Source organism: Tursiops truncatus, chromosome 13, assembly GCF_011762595.2.
Source record: "Tursiops truncatus isolate mTurTru1 chromosome 13, mTurTru1.mat.Y, whole genome shotgun sequence".
In the NCBI taxonomy this organism is placed as follows: domain Eukaryota; kingdom Metazoa; phylum Chordata; class Mammalia; order Artiodactyla; family Delphinidae; genus Tursiops; species Tursiops truncatus.
In genome coordinates this window covers 19,007,865-19,029,837 of record NC_047046.1, presented here as the reverse complement: position 1 = coordinate 19,029,837, position 21,973 = coordinate 19,007,865, and the positions used below count along the sequence as shown (strand labels likewise).

Genomic DNA, 21,973 nt, shown 5'->3' with positions numbered 1-21,973 from the left:
ACGTGCCCTCGAGCGACTGCTCAGCAACCACACAAGAAGGACTGAGCGGTCAGCCAAGCCAGCCGCTCATGGGGTCAAGAGGGTTGTAAGTCAGGTGGAGGCTCAGAGAGGTCGGACAATGTGCCCAAGGTCACACAGCTCAGCAGCTGCAGAGCTGAAAATTCTCGAAGAGGTTGCCCACCCCTCACCCAGTCACTTTCTGGTTCTCTCGTCTTTCTGTGTCTCTGTCTTTCATACAAGTGCACGCACGCGCGCACACACTACACGCAGCACCCCGGCTCCCACGGGGATAAGTGCACGCAGCACCCCGGCTCCCACGGGGGATAAAAGACACTGCTGCGGACAAGTTGCAAGTCACACTTTATTCACTCGCCAGGATGTCTGGTGGGATCCTGGGCAGCTGGCCAGGCCCCTGGGAAGGAGGAAATGGGGGGCACTAGTTGGAGGGGTGGAAGGTGCCTCGCTGGTGCCACTGCATGTCACGGATGCGGCGCACGGACTGCACCTGGGGCTGGGGGGCCCCGAAGTCGCCGCTGTCCTTGTAATCACCCTTCTCCAGCAGGTACTGCAGCCCGCGGTAGCCGGGGTACTGGTAGCCGACCCACCTGCAGGGCCAGACGTGGGAAGAGGGGACGTGGGGAGACAGGAGATGCAGATGGAGACAGAGGGAGGGAATTGTTTAGCCACTAGGAAGGGTGGGGCCTCCCAATCATTTCACACTAACTGGGTGTTGAGCAGGTACACCCCCACCCTTCCTGGGACCAGCCTCTGCTATCTTCCTTCCCTTGATGGGGAGCTCACTATCTCCAGAAGCAACTTTTAACTGAAGGCCTGACACTGGGTTCAGAGGAAGGGGTGATCTCAAGCTCACTTAAGCTTAGAAGAAGACAGGCCTCTTAACCCAACCCCTGGCAAGGCCAAAGGACAGCAGGCTAGGTCCCAGGAGCCCTCCATGATCCCTCCACCCTTTGAAGCCATCACCATTTAGGGGTCACTCACTCTGAGTACCTGATGACCATTACAGTCTTCTCCCCAGAAAGCATCACAGTCCTGGCCCACATGGACCTGCCCATCCAGCCCCTGTGGACACCTCTAGCTCTGCTTCTCAGCCTTGGGCCCCTATATCTCTGCAGCACAGCCACTCCGTCCCTTGTAGAGCCCAATCAGACTCACCAGGCTCCTCCCACCACAGGACCTTTGCATGTGCTGTTCTCACCGTCTGGGATGTCCTTCCTTCTCTTTACCTCTATAATACCTACTTTCTTGAGATCTCAGCTCAAGAGTGCCTTCCTCGGGGAAGGAGGCCAGATTCGTGTGGATTCCTAAACTATTAACAGTTGTCCGCAACCAGACCGCTAGCCACACAGGCAGAGGCCAGGTCTGTTTAACCCACCTTGACTTACTGATGACTTAACACGGTGCCTGGCATATGACGTCACTCGACAAATTGAATCAATGAATGAATAAACGAGTAAATGGAGGGGAACATGAATACAGAACCTTGCACGCTCTAAGAGTTTGACAAGCCCCAGAAAGCCAGCATGTGTTGGTAAACTAGCTCTCTTGGGGGGGGGGGGCAAAGTCTTGATTTGTAACATTCTCCAATTTCTGAGGTGTAAATACTTCATGATGGCTCATTTCAAGTTGCCAATGATGAAATAACCAGCTCGCGTAAATTCTGAAAAGTTAACAGTCAGCTTTTGCAAGCTGGTACAAGCCGTCCCCAGCACACCACTGCCCAAAGCCCATCGTCAGACTCCCCGTGGAAACCAAACTTTTCACACTGAGAAATTCCCCAATGCTGATGGTTGAGGTTTATGTGCCGAAGTTTAACTTGGTGGAGAAGGATCCCTCCTATTTCCAACCTCAGGAACTCATGCAGTCAAAGGCCAGCACTGGCTGGACTTCCTGCCTCTCCCAGCTCTGTTAAGACCACTCAACTCATTCCCAGCTTCTGCTCCCCCCTACACCCCCCCCCATCTCTGCCTTACCCTGCCCCCCCCCCACCATTTACTGTCCTGCTCTTTGGGGCTGAGGTTAAGGCCAAGGTTTCTCTCCTCCAGAGGTAGGGTGTTGCCCAAAAGGCAGATCAGGATGGAACTTCAGGGGCTGAAAGCCATGTGTAGGCTGATGATTTCAACGCCCGTTTTCCAATGAGAAGACTGAGATCAGGAATGTCTAAGATCCCCAGAGTTCAGGACAGAGCAGGACTTAGCAGCCCAGGGTCTGGACTCCTGGGGCGGGGCGAGCCAGGGCTGGCTGTGCACTCACGTGCCACTCTGCACCCGCACAGAAGACACCTTCTCCTGGTAGCCGTGGGCGTGGAAGCTGGGCACATCATCGTCTATCACCTCCATCTTCTTCCCTGTGAAGTTGGGGTTCTCATAGAGGATGATCTTATGTTCCTGGCTGTCCTGTGGACAGGGAGTGGGGGAAAGCGAGTGTGGGTGAGAGCGCCCAGGGTGCCCTGGAGTTGGGACCAGCAGGCTCCACCTGCAGCCCTCTGGCCCAAGACCCCCACCACGTGAGTGTCTATGGCAACGGCATCCAACAGGGTTTGTTCATTAAGATCCTACTGGGCTATTTTCACATAACAGACACTCCAGATTCTACACTTTGGGGACTATTTGATTCTGAAATGGCATTTTCCCTCCCAACGCCTCAACTCCCCTTTTAAAAACTAAATGGCAGCCATGATACACACACACACACACACACACACACACACACACGGGCTTATCGTGCCTCCAGCAGACACTTGAAATATTTTGGCTTTCCTTCATCTCCACATATCTTCCCATCCTCCTGTTCCTGTGACATTTTTCTTAGTCATCTCCTTTCATCCTTTAGACTACTTTTATGCTGTTTGGTGGATAAGAAAACTGAGGCTTAGAGAGGTAAAGTGACTTGGTCAAGGTCACACAGCCGGAAGTGCCAGAGCCAGCAGAGGAACCCAGGTCTGTGGAACGCCAAGTCCAACGTTCTCCGATTTTCCATCTAGCTCTGGGGAGAACTAGACTGGGCTGGGGAGGTTTGGGAGTATAACTGAGCATCGCTGGGCCCTCTGCCCTCCAGAGAGTTCACACGCTAGTAATCAGGATCAGAGAAGCTCTGAAAGGTTACACTGGCATGAGTCGTGAACAAGAGCTAACCTGCCTTCTCCTCCAGCCCGAAACCCAGAATTTCTTTGAATATTTATGGTGGCAATCATTTATGGAACGATTGCTTTGTGACAGAAATCACACAGCCCTGGACAGCACCATCCGCATAGAATAGAATGTGAACAGCGCCCCCTGGAGCATCTTGAAGGAAGCCCCTGAAGTCATACGATGCGGCAGTTCTCAGGCTAAGCCTGCTGGTGTCTCAGGACAGTAGATACTAATATCCCCATCTTACAGGTGAGGAAACTGAGGCTCAGGGAAGTGAAGTGACTTATGCGAGGTCACACAGCCAGGAAGTCTCCCGCCAGTCAGAAGGGGCACGATGCCAGAGGTAAAGGCTCCTTCCTGGTCCCCAGACCGCTGGCTCCAGGCGGGCAAAGAGAGGAAGAAGATGAGGGTCAGGGGCTTACCACTTTGATGGGCCTCAGGGAGCTGAGGGAGTCTGTCCTCCGGCTGCTGGTCCATGAGTCCCAGCGGGGGTACTCGCCCTTCTCAAACACAAACTGCTCCCCTTTGCAGTTGGCTTGCTCGTAGCCCACCCAGCTGCAGTGGAGACAGAGAGAGAGAGGGCAAGTCAGGCTCACTCCAGGCTTCCTCTGTGGGGCCCTGGCTACTCGTTTGGGCCCCAGAGCTCACAGTTGCCCAGTTCATCAAAATGAGCAGCAGGGCTTTCCTGGAGGCGCAGTGGTTGAGAGTCCGCCTGCCGATGCAGGGGACATGGGTTCGTGCCCCGGTCCGGGAAGATCCCACATGCAGCGGAGCGGCTGGGCCCATGAGCCATGGCCACTAAGCCTGCGCGTCCGGAGCCTGTGCTCCGCAGCGGGAGAGGCCACAGCAGTGAGAGGCCCACATACCGCAAAAAAAAAAAAAAAAAAAAAAAAGAGTAGCAACCTCATTTAAATCCAAGCACAGCAAATCCAAGAGCAGCATCACCTCAGTTATCCAGAACCCAGCACGGTGCTGACTTCAATCATCTGGAACGTAACCAAGAAATAAGGAGGAAGCCTAAAAGATGGCCTAGCAACAAACACAGATGTATAGAACCCATGTCCCAAGGCCAATGGTATGCTGGTAAATGGTAAATTAAATTATGCTGGTAAATTAAAAGCCAGCTCTGAAAAACAAAACAAATCCTGTTTGTAGCGTTTGCTAATTTCCATGGTGTAAATACTCCCACCGTGGCCAGTGTCAAAGCTCTCAGTGTGATATCAGTGAACATGGAGTTGGGAAGAAATGTGCCCAATCAGCTTTTACCACCGAGAACGGACTGCAGAACATCCCTGTATCTAAAGCTCACGTACCTTGTTCATACCAACCCCTTCTCTCTGGGTCTCTTTCCTCTTTGGTTTTTTTTTTTTTTGCGGTACGCAGGCCTCTCACTGTTGTGGTCTCGCAGGGTCAGGGCCATGGCTCACGGGCCCAGCCGCTCCGCAGCATGTGGGATCCTCCCGGACTGGGGCACAAACCTGTGTCCCCTGCATCGGCAGGCGGACTCAACCACTGCGCCACCAGGGAAGCCCATCTCTTTGGTTCTTGATGGTGGTCTCTGGACTCCTACGCTACACAAAACTCTAACAGTCTTAGATCCACAGTAGAAGAGAAAATCCTTAAAGGGAAGGATTACCTGCCGGTGGGGCATGGCTAATAGAGGAAAGGGGACAATAAGAAAAAGGTGGGACCGACTTCATGATGCCTGGCATTCTGGGGCGTTCATCGCAGAGGCAGACAGTTCAGCCTGGCACAGGGACAACTCTTTGGAACAGTCATCTAAGTCCTTAACGGAAGGAGAGATGGTGTTTCTTGCTGCTTTTAGCAGAGGATGCCCTCTTGATGTGGCAATTCAGCTTTAGACAACGTGTCCTTAGAAAACAGTTGTCAAAGAGCTCACAGATACACGGGTAACGATGTTCATCACGGTGTTGTTTATAATATCAAATAATCAAAACAACTTACGCATCCAACGGGCAGGGCCTGGTTGAGTAAATTATGTCGTATCCCGTAATGAAATGTTACAAAGGTATGAAAAACAATGCAGTAGGAGAGGGGTTCTCAAACTTAACTGGGCAGAAATATCACAAGGTGGTGGGTTTGTGACATGTAGATTCCTGGGCTCCAGGCCCAAGAGTTTGATTCACTGGGCCAGGGCTGGGACCCAAGAATCTGCACTTCAGGGGCTTCCCTGGTGGCGCAGTGGTTGAGAATCTGCTTGCTAATGCAAGGGACACGGGTTCGAGCCCTGGTCTGGGAAGATCCCACATGCCACGGAGCGGCTGGGCCCGTGAGCCACCACTACTGAGCCTGAGCGTCTGGAGCCTGTGCTCCCCAACAAGAGAGGCCGCGATAGTGAGAGGCCCGCGCACCGCGATGAAGAGTGGCCCCCGCTTGCCACAACTAGAGAAAGCCCTCGCACAGAAACGAAGACCCAACACACCAAAAATAAATAAATAAACAAACAAAAAAAGCCAAGCATTTAAAAAAAAAAAAGAATCTGCACTTCAAAGCCTCCCCACCTTCTATGATTCTGATACAGATTTACCTCCAAAAAACTCTTTGAAAAGCATCGACATAAAATGCTACTTAATGACATGGAGAGAATGAGATAAAAGTTTTCAAAATGAGTTATAAAACAGTATGTGAAGCATGATCTGACTTTTGATTAAGTATATATCTAATATATATTTGATGAGATATATACAGAGAAAAATATAAGTTTATATGAAAATCTTAATGGTTACTCTGAGTGGTAAGATTAGACTCGTACGGTTTTTTGCACTAAACCATTGCTCCTTAATTTTAAACAATAAACAATAATTAATAAAAATATCAAAGTTATATTTTTTAAAAGAAAGCAGAGGAGGAATGTAAGGTCTATTTGAGAAATTCTTCCATCCAAATACTAAAAAAAAAGACAACTGAAAAATCAGATGTGGTGCTTCAGTTGACAAAACTTCAGCCGTCCAGGAAGGCATGCTCTCAGGCACACTGATGCTCTGAGCGCATCAGCTAAGCGGGCCGGGCAGGGCCATTCCTTTGGCTGTGTTCTCCACACCAGTAGACTCTGATTCAATTAGGGTCATCACACACTGCAGAATTCCCAGTGAACCTTGAGGTGTGGTGCGGGTCATCCACTAGACTCACTGACCTGTTGTTGGGGGTCACTGGTGGCCACCCCTGATTCCGGAGGCTCTTGGAGAGAAGGAACAGTCAGGGAACCACAAGGAGAGGCCCCTGCAGGCCATGCTCAACTATGTCACCTGAGCGCGGCAGAGTCAGACCTGACCAGTCACCTCCCCTTCTCTCTTGGGCCAGGGGTCCCAAGCCTGCTGGCCCCCAAATGTGTCAGCATATCTGCGAAAACCAAGTATCCTTCCTCCTGGGAAGGGAGTGGTGGTTGCAGAGCTGGGGTATCCAGCTTTAAACCTCCCAGGAGAGCAAGCACACTCCCAGAGCCAGAGATTGGCAGCTCTAAAAAGGTCCACGGGAGTCACTGTGTCTGTCTCCCTGCCTCAAGGAAGTGGATGACCTTGGTGTCAGGCTTTTCACATGAGCTCCATCCCATCATCCCCAGGAGGACATGGTTATCCTCATCCTACAGAGGAGAAAACCGAGGCTCAGAGACAGAGGTTCCTGGTCCAACGTCACACAGCACAGAAGTGGTGGAACCAGGATTTGAAACCCAGCTCTATCTGACCTCAGATCACAAGCTCTCTCCACAGGCTGCCAAGACCCCAAATCCTGGTCCCCTGATTGCACAGTCTAGGAGCTCAGTGAGAGCGGATCCCTCCAGCTCGCTCCACAGCCTGACTGCCTCACCCTGGCAACCCCCGACCAAGTGAGACCCCCCAGGTACTTACGGTCCAGCCTGCACCAGGACAGAGCCTGCCTTCTCCACACCGGTCTCCTTCAGGTTGGGGCAGGGCCCATTGAGCTCATGTGAGTGGCCCTGGAAGTTTTCCTGCTCAAAGATGATGATCTGCAACAGGAGGGGAGAGTCAGACCCCCGTCCCGATGGGGAGGAGGGGGAACAGGGCAGCAGGGGTGAGTGGGCGTAGGGAGGGGACTCAGAGAGCTTGGAGGATGCTGAAGGGTCCCACACTCGGGAATCATGAACCAAATATAAAGTCTGACAGTCTTGGCTCCAGTTACCAGCTGTGAGACCTTGAGCCAGTATTTCACCTGTCTGAGCCTCGGTTTCCCCATCTGTAAAATGGGAAATAAAGACAGAACCTACATCACGGGGTTGTTGGAAGGATTCAGAGGAGCGTAATGGCTAGCACACCATATTTGCTCTGGGTGTGGGAGGCACAATTATATTAAGGGACATGCTAAGGATCCCAAGTGGGTAAGTGGCAGAGCTGAAATCAGAGCCCAAGCTCGTCTGATGCTGTTTCCTGTAGAGCAGCATTTTGGTACCACTGGTCTGTGGACCAGAGTAGGGGTAGCAAGATGCTAGACCATGCTGCTTACGCTTCTCCTGCCCCCATTAGAGCTGGACCAGTGCTGCCGTATCCACCCTCCACCACCGTTTCACCCATAAGACTATGCATACCTGTGCCCTTTTCTTAAGCCCCCACAGGTTTTGCAGGCTTTCCTCCCCCTCTGGATACTTCTTCAGAGGACTTCACTCCCCTTGCCTCACCTGCCTCTCAGCAGCCCAGGGAAGGGCCGGCAGGATCCCCATCAGGAAAAGGGAAGATCAGCAAAACTGACAGGGCTGCTCCGGCCTCACAGCCAAGTGCTAAGAGGTGGGGGAGGGGGGCAGCTGCCTCCTGTCAGGATTCCAGACAGAACCTGGGGGCAGACGTTTGCCAGCCACACTTGCCCCAGGGGACTGCCTCTGGATGAAGGGGGGCAGGGTTCAGGGAAGGGGGCCTCCAGGAGGGGCAGCTGCCCAATCCAGGCGGCCAGCACTGGCTGGGTAAACACGCCCCTCTCTCCCAGGCCGGGGATTAGCCAGACAAAGCCAGGGGAGGGAGGCCCAGCAAGTTCACAGTCAAATTCCATGGGCTCAGTTCAGCCTGTACGATCACTGACGAGACCACAGATGGGTCAGGAGGAGAACTGGGCTCCTACGTCGCCTCTGCTGCATCCAGCCGTGCAACCCGAGGAGGCCACCCGATGGCTCTGAGCCTCAGCTGCCCCATCTGTAAAATGGGGCATCATGCCTATTCTGCAGGCTTATTGAGAAGAATCAAGAACCTGGCAGTCGGGGGCTAGTGGATTATGACACTGGCCCGGGAGACAAGGGCTTACAGGGGCAAGGAGGGCAAGGCAGGGCAGACTCCCCATGCGTTTGCAAGGCCTCAGAGCCCAGGAGCTCAGTATTATTACTGTTGTTGTATGTATCAACAAATGGACGCTAAAAATTTACGTATTACCTAATCCTTTCAACCTGCACCGTCCAATTCAGCAACTGCTAGATGTCTACTGAACGTGGGCAACTAACCTGAATTAAAATGTGCTATGGGTATCAAATACACATCAGATGTTGAAGATCCAGTACGAAAAAAAGAATGTAAAATAGTTCTCTAATAATTTTTCTACTGACTGTACATTAGGATATACCGGGCTTAATAAAATATATGAAAATTAATTTCCTGTTTCTTTTTACTTCGTTAACATGGCTACTAGGAAGCGTTAAAGTCCGTAAGTGGCTCCCATCTGAAATCGGTTGGACAGCGCTGCTCCAAGCCACATCGCCCTGGGCTTCTTGCTGCTCAAACTTACCCATCTCACTCCAACCCCCGGGCCTTTGCACTCACTGTGCCCTTTGCCGAGAATGCTCTCCCCTACCCCCCATTCCCCAACTTTCACTACTTCCTCACTTGACTGGGGGCTCTGTTCAATGTCACCTCCTCAGAGAAGTCCTCCCTGACCACCTTAGCTAACACGTTCCTCGTCCACCCTGACCCTAAAGAACCCACTCTTGTTTCTTCCTAACACTTTTCACTCCTTGAAGTTATATAGTAGTTTATTTATTGTCTTTCTTCTAGAAAGTAAGCAGCCTCTTAAGGGACAGAATTGGGGTGAGCTGGGGTGGGGGCCCAAATCAGACAAAAAGGCAGTTCCAGGACAGAATCTATGCCTGGGGCCTCCGAGGCAGAGGGAAACAGGAGGGCAGCCTGGTGGACTGTTGCTGGTAGAAGTTTGAGGGCAGATTCAGTGTGACAAGCCCCTGACATTGGGATAAGATCCCACTGCCCTTAGGAGGAAAAAACAAAGAAGGCTGGCGTTAGGTGGACAAGCATTAGGCTGAGCCTGTTTTCTTTGATTTTGTTTTTGGGTTTTTTTTTGCGGTACGCAGGCCTCTCACTGTTGTGGCCTCTCCAGTTGCGGAGCACAGGCTCCGGACACGCAGGCTCAGCGGCCATGGCTCTCGGGCCCAGCCGCTCCGCAGCATGTGGGATCTTCCCGGACCGGGGCACGAACCCGCGTCCCCTGCATTGGCAGGCGGACTCCCAACCACTGCGCCACCAGGGAAGCCCTGAGCCTGTTTTCTTTGCCTCTTCACAATTACCTTATGCCATGAGTCCAACGCTCCCCATTTTTTGAAGGAGGGACCTGAGGCTCAGAGAGGTCAAGTGACTGGCCAAGGTCACACAGCAGGTGTGGAGTCAGGATTCCCACCCCACCCCCCATTCACAAGCCCCCTCTCAGACTGGACCGAGGGTCTGCCCCAGCTTTGGGGACCCACCCTGGGCAATGGGGTAAAGGGTATGGCAGAGAAAATTAAGTCTCCAAAGCCAGAAGGATGCTAGTCGTGGGCTGGGGAGGGGCCTTCTGAATCAGCATCCCCTCCAGTGTGCAAGCTGGGGAGACTGTGGCCCAGAGAGGGGGAGCCCCAGAAAGGAAGGCACCAACCCCACTTTACAGCAGGGAAACCGAGCCTGGGAGAGGCACCGTGCTTGCCACCCCTTCCTCCCACATGGTACCCACCTTGGGGTTGAGGGGCTGAGGTTTGCCCGCTGGGGTCTGGTGGTCTGAGGCCATGGTGGGCGGTCCGGTGCAGGAATGACCTGGAAGGCAAGGCATGGGGGAAGCAGCAGTGAGGACCTCTCTCTGGGCCCTCGGTTCCCTCACTGGGGGGGACAGGGTGGTGGCGGCACCGTGTCCCGGGGCCACATCACTCCAGCCCCACGTCCTGTTTTCTGTCTCCCTGATTTCAGGTTGTCCTAGGGCAGTGCGGACGGCCAGCGGCTGCCTGAACGTCCATCCTTAGCTTCGCTTCTTTGTGTCCAGGCCGGCTCCGAGGGGGGACAGAGAAATGAGTTCTACTAAAAAATAAAGTGAGACACTAGAGTGTGAGTGGGGACCCATTTGGCCCCAGATAATTGATGCTATTATGCATAAATTTCTTATGCATCGATTGATATTACGCAGAAATTTCTTGATTCAAAGAAAATAATGTGGGCAGACAAACCCCACGCACTGGCTGTGCCTGGCCGGGTTTTAGCTCCCAATCTGCCATCTCACGAAGTCCCCTGGGCCCCCGCCGCTCATCCCCAACTTCCTCCTTGACTCCTGCCCCCCCCCACATCCAGTACCCAGAATGCTCCTTTCCACCATTGGCCATATCCTCCCCTCCACCACCCAAATAGTACACAAGGCTGTGATGGAACTCCTGCCACAAGAAAGCAACGACGTGAGTATTATGGAAGTTCAGGCACTGTGGTCAGCAGCGGGGAGAATTTCTTAGCAGCCAAGAACGTCAGAAAACCTGGAAGTGTGTCAGTTTCTTCTCCCTTCCCACAGGATGGGCAGAGAACAGAGCCTGTGTTTTCCCAGTGTAGAGGGGAAACCTGTCTCCTTCTCCAGAGATAACATCCGGCTTCCAGAAGCTCCTTCCACACCAGAGGCCAGGCCAGGATGTTCCCCCAAAAGAGGACATTCAACTAAAGCAGGTTGGGAGCCAAACCTGCCCTTCTCCCCTAAGAAACCAGCCCTCTGGGTCTGTCACTGTGCCCAAGATGCCACATTACAGCCCCAGCACCATCCTCAGACTAAAGATTAAGCTCAGGTGGTTCAACTCAGGCGCTTCCTCCGCTGCGTACCAGCATCAAGGCCCTGGGAAGGTCATCCCCTCTGTGCCTCAATTTCCTGTTCTGTAAAATGGGGACAGGATGGTGCCTGGTCATAGCTATGAACAGGTTGTGATGATCCAATCATAGAACACAGAAAAGCTCAAGCACTTGGCAGCCGTCCCGGAACCCACTCGTGCTCAGTACACGGCACCAGTTATGGCATTATTAGGGTCCTTTCCACCCAGTTTTAGTGCCTTTGGAGTCACCTGTTGCTGGGAGCTCCCCGAGAGGGGGGCTGCTTCCTAGCTGTCCCAAGGCGGGACACAGAGCCGGTGCCCGGGAGCGTTTGTGGATATGGAGAGAGCTGACTCACGGCCCTAGAAATGAAGCTGAACCTTCCGTGGTTTCACTCCTTCCACCTGCAAACCCTCAGCTATATTCTCCTCCACCGGCAAAACGAGGATGCTGATGGACTGTTTAATACTAATGAAGAGCATCACCAAAATACACACTGTGCCAGGCACCGTGCTAGGCCACTCACCTGTGCATCTCTGAGCCCCACAGCCAATGATGTCTTATGACCCCCTTCCCATTTAACAGAAAGGAAAACCGAGGCTCAGCACCTTGAGGTCTTTGCCCCAAGTCACCCTGTCAGAAAGTGATAGCCTCTGGATTTGAACCCAGGTCTCCCACACTTTCCATCAGGGAGGAGGAGGAGAGAAAAAGGCAAGACAAGCAATAGAGGCATTCTTACCAGTGACACCAGCCCAAGAGTGCCCGTGGAGCCGGCCGGCGGGAGGTGGCATTTATACCTTCCCCAGCAGTGCCGGTGCCAAGGCGGGTGACCGCTGCGTCCCTGTGGAAAGCGGGGCGAGAATGCTGGATTAAGCCCGCACCAAAGCCCAGGTCAGCAAATGCCCACAGACATTGTGTCTCTGCACAATAATGTCATCAGCTTTCAGATTCGGCTGCGCCAGGGTGGTCAGGCGGTTGAGCAAGGAGATGCCCGCTTTGCATGCATCAGCCGTCCAGCTGCCAGGACCAGGGGCATGCTGGGTTCACTGATGTGGTCAGTTGAGCCCTGGGGGAGGCAGACAGAGGCAAATCTCAGCGGCTCTGGTGAAAAAAAAACAAGGACAGGAAGGTGGTTTGGCAGGGTCCAGCATCCCTCCATCCACCCACGCATTCCACAAATATTGATCAGGCATGCGCTCGGTGCCAAGCGCTGCTCTAAGGGGTAGTGCCAGGGAGGGGACCACCCAGGAAGGCTCCTGGGAAGAGTCCAAGTCCTCAGGGATGAGGAGACATTCTCCTGGGAAAACGGGTTGGGAGGAGGGTTCCAAAGAGAAGGGGACCAGGTACAAGGCAATGTCGCGGTAAGAAGACCTGCAAACAGGTTAATGCAGCTACAGGGTGGGCTGTGGTGGGGCAGGGCCTGGGCTGGGCGGCCAAGGTGGGAAGAGGCCTGATCTTGCAGGGCTGAGGAGAGGAATCTTCATCCTGAAGGCCTCTGACTGTCCCAGCACTCACTGTTCCTCAGGGGGGTGCCCTTAGGATCCTTGGGCCCCATGGTGTGGAGAAACCTCTCACATCCCTCCTGCCGGCCTCATCGCTGCCTCATGGGCATTTGGCCTTAACTGGCATTCCTCCAGTTTGCACATCCTCCCTGTAGACAGCCTGTGTCCTGACTGAATCCAAGGTCAGGCAGCAGAGAGGGGACAGCACGGGGGTTTGGAAACTGGGTTTGAGTGAGGGGACTTGCTTGCCCCCGCCTTCCATGCCCCCAACACACACACACACACACACACACACACACACCACACACACACACCACACACACACACACACACACACACGCACCCTGCTGTCATTCCAAATACAAGATAAGCATCTCGAGGGAAGGGCCATTGTCTGCCTGGTTCACCACCTGTTGGGCTGCACCCGCAAGCCTGTGAGCCTTGTAGTTTCCCAGGCTTGAGACCAAAGAAAGAGCCCAGAGACAGCGACAGAGACATCAGTGGTTTATTGGACAGAGGATATTGGACATAAACGCTTCTGGAGCGACACCTCACCATGTGCGGCCAATGGCTGACCAGACATGGCCGAATTCTCCAGCTACTCAGGGAAGAAGGAGGCTGCCCTTTATAGGGGGAAATGACGTCAGGTGGGCTCCTCAATAACCAGGGACTAATGAAGAGGGTTGGGTGGTCATGTGAGTGAAGCAGGGGCTGGTCGAACAGGGGACGGACACAGAGCAAGAGAACATCCATCTTGAGGGGCCTGACCATACACGCCACCCCTACAGACCCCACAGGACCCTTGCAATCCGGGTCCACCCCACTTCCCCGATATCCCTGGGGTCAGGCCGGGGCGCACTGCAACCAAACACCACAAATGCCATCTAGACACCAGCAGCTAAGGAGCATCACAAGGAAGCCAGGTGCTTGTCGGGTCAGCTTTTCATGTAAGTCCAGCGGAGGACCACAACGGCACTCAGACTCATCTCGCAGTGAGGCCACCACTGCCGCCCAGTCTGAGAACAGATTCCCTCCACTCAGACTAGGGTCGAAACGTAAGCTTCAACAGGCGCAAGACAGGGAATATCACGACCATCGAGCAAAATACAAACAGTCACGGCACTGAGACAACCCACCTGCCTGCAGGCCACACCCCCTGTCCACCCTCGGTCCCCACAGCCGGCGCTGAATACTGAAGAGGCGGTTAAACAACAGGCCACAGGGTTAATATAATGGCGCCTTTCTCCAGGAGGGGCCCAGGGTAATTACCGTAGCGGCCTTAGGCGGGGTCGGGGAGAAGACAGGAAATCTGTAAGCCCCTTTCTAATGCTGTTCCCCACGAAGCGGCAGACACAAACCACCTGGACTTACCTGCCAGTCCCAGGCCACTTTATAACTGTTCCCCGGGGGTAGACCCTGCGGCAAGGCCAAAAGTGAGATGCTGTCCCGACAGGTGCTTGGCAACGGTCCTTTGGTCCCTCGGTGTCAACAGCTGAGCTAGTGTTGACTAGTTCCTCTAGGTTAACACGGCGTAGGCGCCGGGACGATGGTCCGGGGACGCTCAGGGATATTTCTCAGGGCTCGAGTCAGCCTCCTGGTCCACGTGTTGAGAGCGAGCTCCCCTCTCAATCGTTCAAGTGGTCCCGTCATAGCCCCGCAGTGGTGGGGTAGCAAGGCAGGTGGAAAAGCGAGTGTACGGCATTCTTATCAGCCCATCCCTGGGCTTCATGGTCCTTGGTGGCTATCCATGCCCACGGGGGTCCTGTAGGTCACGCACAGCTGTTCTAGACCCTGAAGAGTGGTTGTGATGCTCGATGACTTGGGTCAGCTCCCACCTGTGGTAACGCGTTGTAGACGGCCTGTAGCTGTGGTCCCATCCCCCTATATCGTTGCTCTGCCCCCTCCCATAGCTGGGCCCAGAAACCCAAGGGTTCTCTTATTATTTTGCCATTGCCACAGTCCCTAACCAAACCCCTCTGGGTAACTGGCCGCGTCCAATTCACAAGGCTGTCCCTGAGTTAATATCCCTAAAGCCTGTGTCTGTAATTGCGTAGGGGTGCTGTTTCGGGGTAGGCTTGTCTTACCCGTCCAGATAACACCCAAGTATCTGATGGATAACCCAGGTCCTTGTGTTTCCTCCGTATTCACCAGCCATCCTCGTGCAGTCAGATGAACCCCGAGGGTGGAGCTGCTACTTCTAAACTGGAAAGAGACTCTGAGTTGAACAGGGCATCCTCAATGTAAGGAAGAGGAAGGCGGCTCTGGTGGTGGCCAGCCGCCACAGGGCCCCGCGTGCTAGTGGACGGCCGCCTCGGGATCACCCCCCGCAACTTTCCGTTCCCGCAGCTCGGCGCTCACGGGAGTTTCCTCGGCCTCCTGGTTGGCCGGCCAACTGTTGGGCTGCACCCGCGGGCCTGTGAGCCTTGTAATTGCCCAGCCTTGAGCCTGGTACATCAACGGTCACTGGACACGGGACCTTACACGTCCGAAGCAAAGGGTCCTGGGACGACACCCCGCCAGGCGCAGCAGACAGCGAGCAGAACATGGCGGCACTCTTTACCCCGGGTTGGGGGGGGGAGGGAGGCTGCCATTTATACGGGGAACCGCCATCACGTGGGCTCATCAGTTACCCGGGAAACCAGCAGCTTGGGCACGCCCCTCACGGCCCTCAGGTTAATGAGCATTACGAGGCCAGGTGTTTCCCTTTAATAAACTAGCAGGTGGAGCCGCTCTGGGCTAAGGATTAGGACAATCACTTGCTGGGGGCTGGGGGGTGGGGGCAGGTACGGTCACGTGAGCAGGTGCAGATGAAGCAGGGGCTGGTCCAGCAGGGGACCCCGTACAGAGAGCAAGAGAACAGCCACCTTGAGTGGCCTGATCGTACACCATCATATCCCCAAAGCCCAGTGCCTGACACATAGCAGGGACTGCCGTAACCAAGGGCCCCAAACTAGTGGCTCGAAACAACAGAATTTGGGGATGAAATGGTACAGCCTCTATGGGAAATAGTATGGCGGTTCCTGAAAAAATTAAGCATAGAATTCCCACATGATCCAGCAATTCTACTTCTGGGAATACACCAGGGACTCCAGCAGGTATTTGTACACCTATGTTCACAGTAGCATTACTCACGATGGCCAAAAAGTGGACACAGCCCAGATGTTCACTGACAGATGAATGGATCAACGAAATGTGTTCTATCCTTACGATGGAATATCATTCAGCCTTAAAGGGAGGGAAATTCTGACACAGGCTACAACCTGAATGAAACCTGAAGACATTTTGCTAAGTGACAGAAGCCAGACACAAGAGGACAAATACTGTATGATTCCACTTCTAGGAGATTCTTAGTGCAGTTAAGTTTAGAGACAGAGAGTAGAATAGTGGTTGCTGGGGTCTGGAGGGAGGGGGGACGCGGGAATTATGGTCTAATGAGTACAGAGTTTCAGTTCGGCCAGATGAAAAACACTTCTGGAAATGGGTGGCGGTGATGATTGCACAAGACTGTAAATGTATTTAACGCCACTGAACTGTATACTTAAAAGTGGTTAAAACGGTAAATTTTATGTTATGATTATTTTACCACAATAAATATAATGTCACAAAAAGACTTCCAGAAATGTATTGTCTCATAGTTCTGGAAGCTAAAAGTCTGAAATCACCTTCTTCTTTTTCTAAGATTTTTTTTTTTATTGAAATATAGGTGATTTACTATGTTGGGTTAATTTCTGCTTTACAGCAAAGTGATTCAGTTATACATGTATACATTCTTTTTTTAAATATTCTTTTCCATTATGGTTTATCACAGGATACTGAATATAGTTCTCTGTGCTGTACAGTGGGACCTTGTTGTTTATCCATTCTGTATACAATAGTTCGCAGCTGCTAATCCCAAACTGCTAAACCTTCCCTCCCCCATCCTTCCCCCCCCACCCCGGCAACCACAAGTCTGTTCTCTATGTCCATGAGTCTTTCTATTTCACAGATAGGTTCATTTGTTTCATATTTTAGATTCCACATATGAGTGATATATGGTATTTGTCTTTCTCTTGCTGACTTCACTTAGTATGATAATCTCTAATTGCATCCATGTTGCTGCAAGTGGCATTGTTTTGGGGTTTTTTATGGCTGAGTAGTATTCCACTGTATATATGTACCCCATCATCTTTATCCATTCATCTGTCAATGGACATTTAGGTTGTTTCCATGTCTTGGCTATTGTGAATAGTGCTGCTATGAACATAGGGATGCATGTATCTTTTTGGATTAGAGTTTTGTTTGGATATATGCCCAAGAGTGGGATTGCTGAATCATATGGTAACTCTATTTTTAGTTGAAATCACCTTCTTGATGTTACGAAGAGTACAGGCCTTGGTGTCCCCAAACACAGTTTGATCCTTAGATACAAAGGAGCCGGAGCTACAAGGAGCCTCGGAGGCCACCAAGTCGAGAACTTGACCCCTTTCAGCACCGACACTCCCTTCTCATGACAATTATTGTGTGACAGCCCTTTCCTGAAATAAAATTGAAACTATAACTCACCTATGTACATACTTTCAGAATAAATTCATAATAAAATGTCCTAACTATAATATATAAGAATAAATAAAATAAAATGTGTAATAATATGTATCTCAATAGATAAAGGTTTGGACACAGTTATACCAGAATGATGTAAACAAGGAGTTAGGTATTTGTGCTACTTACAGTGGACAAGTTTGGGTAAGAAGTTAATATTGGGGCTTCCCTGGTGGCGCAGTGGTTGAGAGTCCGCCTGCCGATGCAGGGGGTGCGGGTTAGTGCCCCGGTACGGGAAGATCCCACATGCCACAAAGCGGCTGGGCCCGTGGGCCATGGCCGCTGAGCCTGCGCGTCCGGAGCCTGTGCTCCGCAGCGGGAGGGGCCACAACAGTGAGAGGCCCACGTACCGCAAAAAAAAAAAAAGTTAATATTGAACTGAATGTGTGCTTGACATTTTCATATGCCCATGAAGAATCTTCTTAAATATAATACAGCCAGACATGCAGATTGGCCCAGAGGTGATTTATTGGTGATGCAAACACTGCAGGCAACATTGCCGCAGGTGCCATGATTCTTTCCAAAACGGGGAGGAATGCTTGGTCAAGTTCCCACCCGAGGGTAGGGAGCTGGGGTATTTATACACTAATTTCTGTTAGCTATCGGATGAGGGCTGCTCCTAGTAGGCATTAATTCTCCAGAATGCCACCTGCCCCCCGGCACACAAGCATGCAGGTGCCGGCAGCTGGAAGTGGCCCCCACACACCACCATTTCAGGTTCTAAGGGGTATGGGAAAACACATAGCATCTGCTACCATCCGGGGCAGATAAAAGACATCCAGGGTGAAGGCTGGGGAGAGGGGGCCGCTGGCAGCAGGAAGTGGCAGGGGGACCCCAGGAGAAGCAGGTGAGGGGGATGCATTTGCTGAGGCTCCCTAATGGTGGACCCCTAGGAGGATGCCCACAGAGTCCGCCGCCCAGCTCCCAGGGGTCCTTGGGCTGCAGTCCTGTCTCCATGAGCCCTGCTCACCCCCCGGGTCCCCTTCTCCCCATGAAGCCTTGTCACAGCTTGGACTCCCCAAGCCCGGCCACGGAGCCTGGGTTCCTTATTTTCTTGCTTGCGCTGGCAGCCTTAGGATGACCCCCCATTACTGAGTAACTGGCAAGTCTCTCTGCTTCATACAACCACGGAGCCCATATCTAGGGTCATCATTTCTTTCTTTTCTTTTTTTTTTTTTTTGCGGTATGCATGCCTCTCACTGCTGTGGCCTCTCCCGCTGCGGAGCACAGGCTCCAGACGCGCAGGCTCAGCGGCCATGGCTCACGGGCCCAGTCGCTCCGTGGCATGTGGGATCTTCCCGGACCGGGGCACGAACTTGCATCCCCTGCATCGGCAGGCGGACTCTCAACCACTGCACCACCAGGGAAGCCCTAGGGTCATCATTGCTAATGAGGATGAGGATGAGGATGAATATTTCTAGAGCCCACACTTTATCTGTTGTTCTCATCCCTTTCTGCCAATTAATCTTACGCTAATACTCAAAACAACCTAGATAGTGTTATTAACTTCATGTTACAGACGAGGTGACGGAGGCACAGAGAGGTTAAGTGACTTGCCCAAAGGCACACAGTAAGTGGTGGAGCCTGGAAAGAAACCTGGGTGATGTGGATCAAAAGCCCATCTCAGAGGGAGACGCAAGAGGGAGAGATATGGGGATATATGTATACGTATAGCTGATTCACTTTGTTATAAAGCAGAAACTAACACACCATTGTAAAGCAATTATACTCCAATAAAGATGTTAAAAAAAAAAAGCCCATCTCAGATGTACTGCCTCTAATCATTAGTCTACAAAGCCTCTCAATTAAGTAAAGTGACTTCCTGGCCCTGAACCTTGACCTTTGGTCACTGAGGGATGCCTTTGCTTCACTGTCCCTCTCAGGCTCTGCCCCTGTGTTAGGTGGAAATTTAAGTCTAGGTTGGAGTTAAGAGCAGCCTTTTGGGGTTATGCAGGCCTGGGGTCAAATCCCAGGTCTGCTGCTCCCTGGCTGTGTGACCTTCAGAGTTGGCTGCCCCTCTCTGTGCTTCCGAGGCCTTTAGTGGGGTTGAACGGGATAATGCATGGGAATACTTGCAGAGAGCAAGCTCTCCTTGACACAGATGGTTATTATGGGTTTCAGGCTTTGGACAGGGTCTGTCCTGAATATGGGGTCCAGCTGAACTCTACCTCTAGAGTTAACCCAGCTGCAGTGCCTGCGACCAAGTCTGGCCCGAGAGAGGGAGGGGAGGGGGCACTGTCCCCAGTACTGCGTTGGCCTCCTTGCCTCCACTGACCCATAACCCTGGAGCCTGCCAGGGGCCTTCCTGGTGTAAACTGAGACCAGGCATGGACACCTCTTGCCCAAAACCTAGAACACAGCAGGTGCTCAATAAACAGCCGCCACCTTCACGGACAGCAGCTGCAGCAGCAGAGAAGGTTCAGCTACAGCATCAACAGCTGGTGGGCAGGGCGACCTGAGCTCTGGAGATGGACACGAACTTGAGTTCTGGTCCCACCACTTAAATGTGGTGGCACTTGGGACAATTTACTTCAACACCCTGGGCCTCAGTATCCCTCTCTGCACATGGAGGTCATGATCACCCATCACAGATGAGAGCTGATTCTATAAAGCAGTAGTGGACTCGGTGACAGTAGGGGCTGGAGAGCAGTGACTACTATTATTCTTGTTAAAATTGTTGCTGTGGCAACCGTTGTTTCCTTTTCTGTGATGTTTCTCTGCCCCGGATGGATACATCAGAGCGTGTAGGGCTCAGAAACAGATGTTCTAGCATCAAAATACAGGGTTCAAACCTCGGCTCTACCACTTCCTGTCTGTGTGGCCCTGGGAAGGTGATACGGCCTCTCTGAGCCTCGGTTTCCTCATCTGTTGAATAGGATGAATAACTGTGCCTTCCAAGGTCTTCGTTAGGATTCGACGAGATGATGATGAATAAAAAGCCCTAGCACTGGGTCTGGTGTTCAGTGAGCACTGATGGATAAAGCACAACAAGGCCTCTCTCTGTGACAGGGAGGAAGGAGTGGGTGCTGGTGGGAGGAAGGGGTGAGGAGGGGTGGGTGCTGCCGTCCCCACATCCAGGGAGTCAACCCCTGCCTTCCACCTGCCTCCTTGCTGGGTGCCCTCACCCACCCCAGCTCTGCCCTACACACCAATGTAGGAATAATTCGAGGTGATTTCTCAGCTGTGCATATTTTTTTAAGCACACAGGCTGAAGTAACTGAAAATCGCCCCATTTTATTCAATGTCTTCCTGGGGCGCTCCCAGGCCTCCCCCATACCAGCGGCCTTTAGCCGTGGGGAGGCTGCGGGAGGCTGGAACGGGCTGCAGGGGCAACAGGGGAGCAAGGTCAGAATTGGCTCCTGGAGATGGGAGGGGTGATCCCCGGAGGCCAGCTGTGTTCTGACTGTCAGACGGGACAGTCCCTCCTATTCCCATGGCGGGGAGGGGGGCGGGGAGCGGGCGGCAGAGGAGACTCATGTGCACAGCCACGGTGTCCCCCCTTGGGCTGGAGGAAGCCACTGAGGCTCAGGGCTGGCGGGTGGGATGGGGGCTTAGCCCTTGAGCCGAGGCTGCAGATCTCTGGGCAGGGCGACAGTCACCAATGCGTGGAAGAGAGCGGGTGAGGGGCACCATAGCATCACGGCTCGCCCGGATCTCTGCAGGAGCTCCCCAACCGGTCTCCCTGCTTCCCCCTTGGTCCCACCGTCTCTGCTCTGCGCCACAGCCAGAGCGCTCCTATTAAACCCAAAGACAGACCATGTCTCGCCTCGTTCAAACTCTCTGTGGCTCCCGCCCCCGGGAGAAGAGTCAGACTTTCCCAGAGTCTGTGGAGTCCTAAATGCCGACCGCACGCCCTCTCTGACCCCCTCCCCATCTCTTACTTAAACCTCCTTGCTGTGTCTCCATCACTCAGCCGCACTCCAGCCTGACCTTCAAGCCTGTTCTTCCTCCGCCTGGAATGTTCTCATGGATCATTCAGGTCTGAGGTCAAATGTCACCTCCTCAGAGTTCTCTGACCGTGACCCCATCACTCTGCATCCTTGTATCCCGCTTCCTTGTCCTTAGCCCTTCCCACCTCCTGACATTATATTCAAATTTACCTGTTCATTTACGTTCTGTCTCTCCTAGAAGGTGAGCTCTGTGTGGGCGGGACTCTGCTTTGTTCACTGCTGTGACCTCAGGCCTTGAACAGGGCCTGGCACTTGTGGAATAAGTTAGTGAAAATAGAGACTGACGGAGAGATGGAGGGGGAATGATGGACAGGTGGATGGGAGAAAGGAAGGATGGATGGATTAATGGGCGAAAGGACTGATGCAAGGATGGATGGATGGGAGGGCTGGATGGGTAGATGGATGGACGGATGAGTGGATGGATGGATGGATGGAGGGAGGGAGGGATGGAGGGATGGACAGAGGGAGGGAGGGATGTAAGATGGATGGATGGAGGGATGGATGGATGGGTTGATGGGAGGATAGAAGGAAGAATTGAAAGAATGGGTAGAAAGATGGGTGGGTAGAAGGAGGGATGGATAAATCAATGGACAGAAGAAAACACAGAAATATGGAAGGAAGACGAGAAGGATGGATGGATGGATGGACGGACTGACAGATGGAGACACAGGCAGACAGACACAAAATCGGGGCAGGATGCGCATGTGGTTCTGCCTCAAATGGAAGCACAGCTCACAGCCCTCCCT

General features: G+C 52.8%; 1 protein-coding gene across 1 annotated transcript; it reads right to left on the bottom strand.

Annotated features, from left to right (window-relative positions):
• Positions 1–436: 436 nt before the first annotated feature.
• CRYBB2 (crystallin beta B2) lies at positions 437–14,658 on the bottom strand. The gene is made up of 6 exons (XM_073790894.1): positions 14,071–14,658; positions 10,098–10,177; positions 7,016–7,134; positions 3,572–3,704; positions 2,272–2,414; positions 437–605 (listed from the first exon to the last, which is right to left on the bottom strand). The coding sequence occupies exons 2-6, from the start codon at positions 10,149–10,151 to the stop codon at positions 437–439; spliced, it is 618 nt and encodes a 205-aa protein (XP_073646995.1). The 5' UTR covers positions 10,152–10,177; positions 14,071–14,658.
• Between the last annotated feature and the right edge of the window lie 7,315 nt (positions 14,659–21,973).

Bases quoted from the DNA above. Each gene is read 5' to 3' on its own strand.
- CRYBB2 (XM_073790894.1), bottom strand. From the start codon at position 10,151: ATGGCCTCAGACCACCAGACCCCAGCGGGCAAACCTCAGCCCCTCAAC. The intron at 2,415-3,571 runs GTAAGCCCCTGA...CCCTGTCCACAG, and splicing joins CCCTGAGGCCCATCAAAGTG to GACAGCCAGGAACATAAGAT. The intron at 606-2,271 runs GTGAGTGCACAG...CTGGCCCTGCAG, and splicing joins GTGCGGGTGCAGAGTGGCAC to GTGGGTCGGCTACCAGTACC.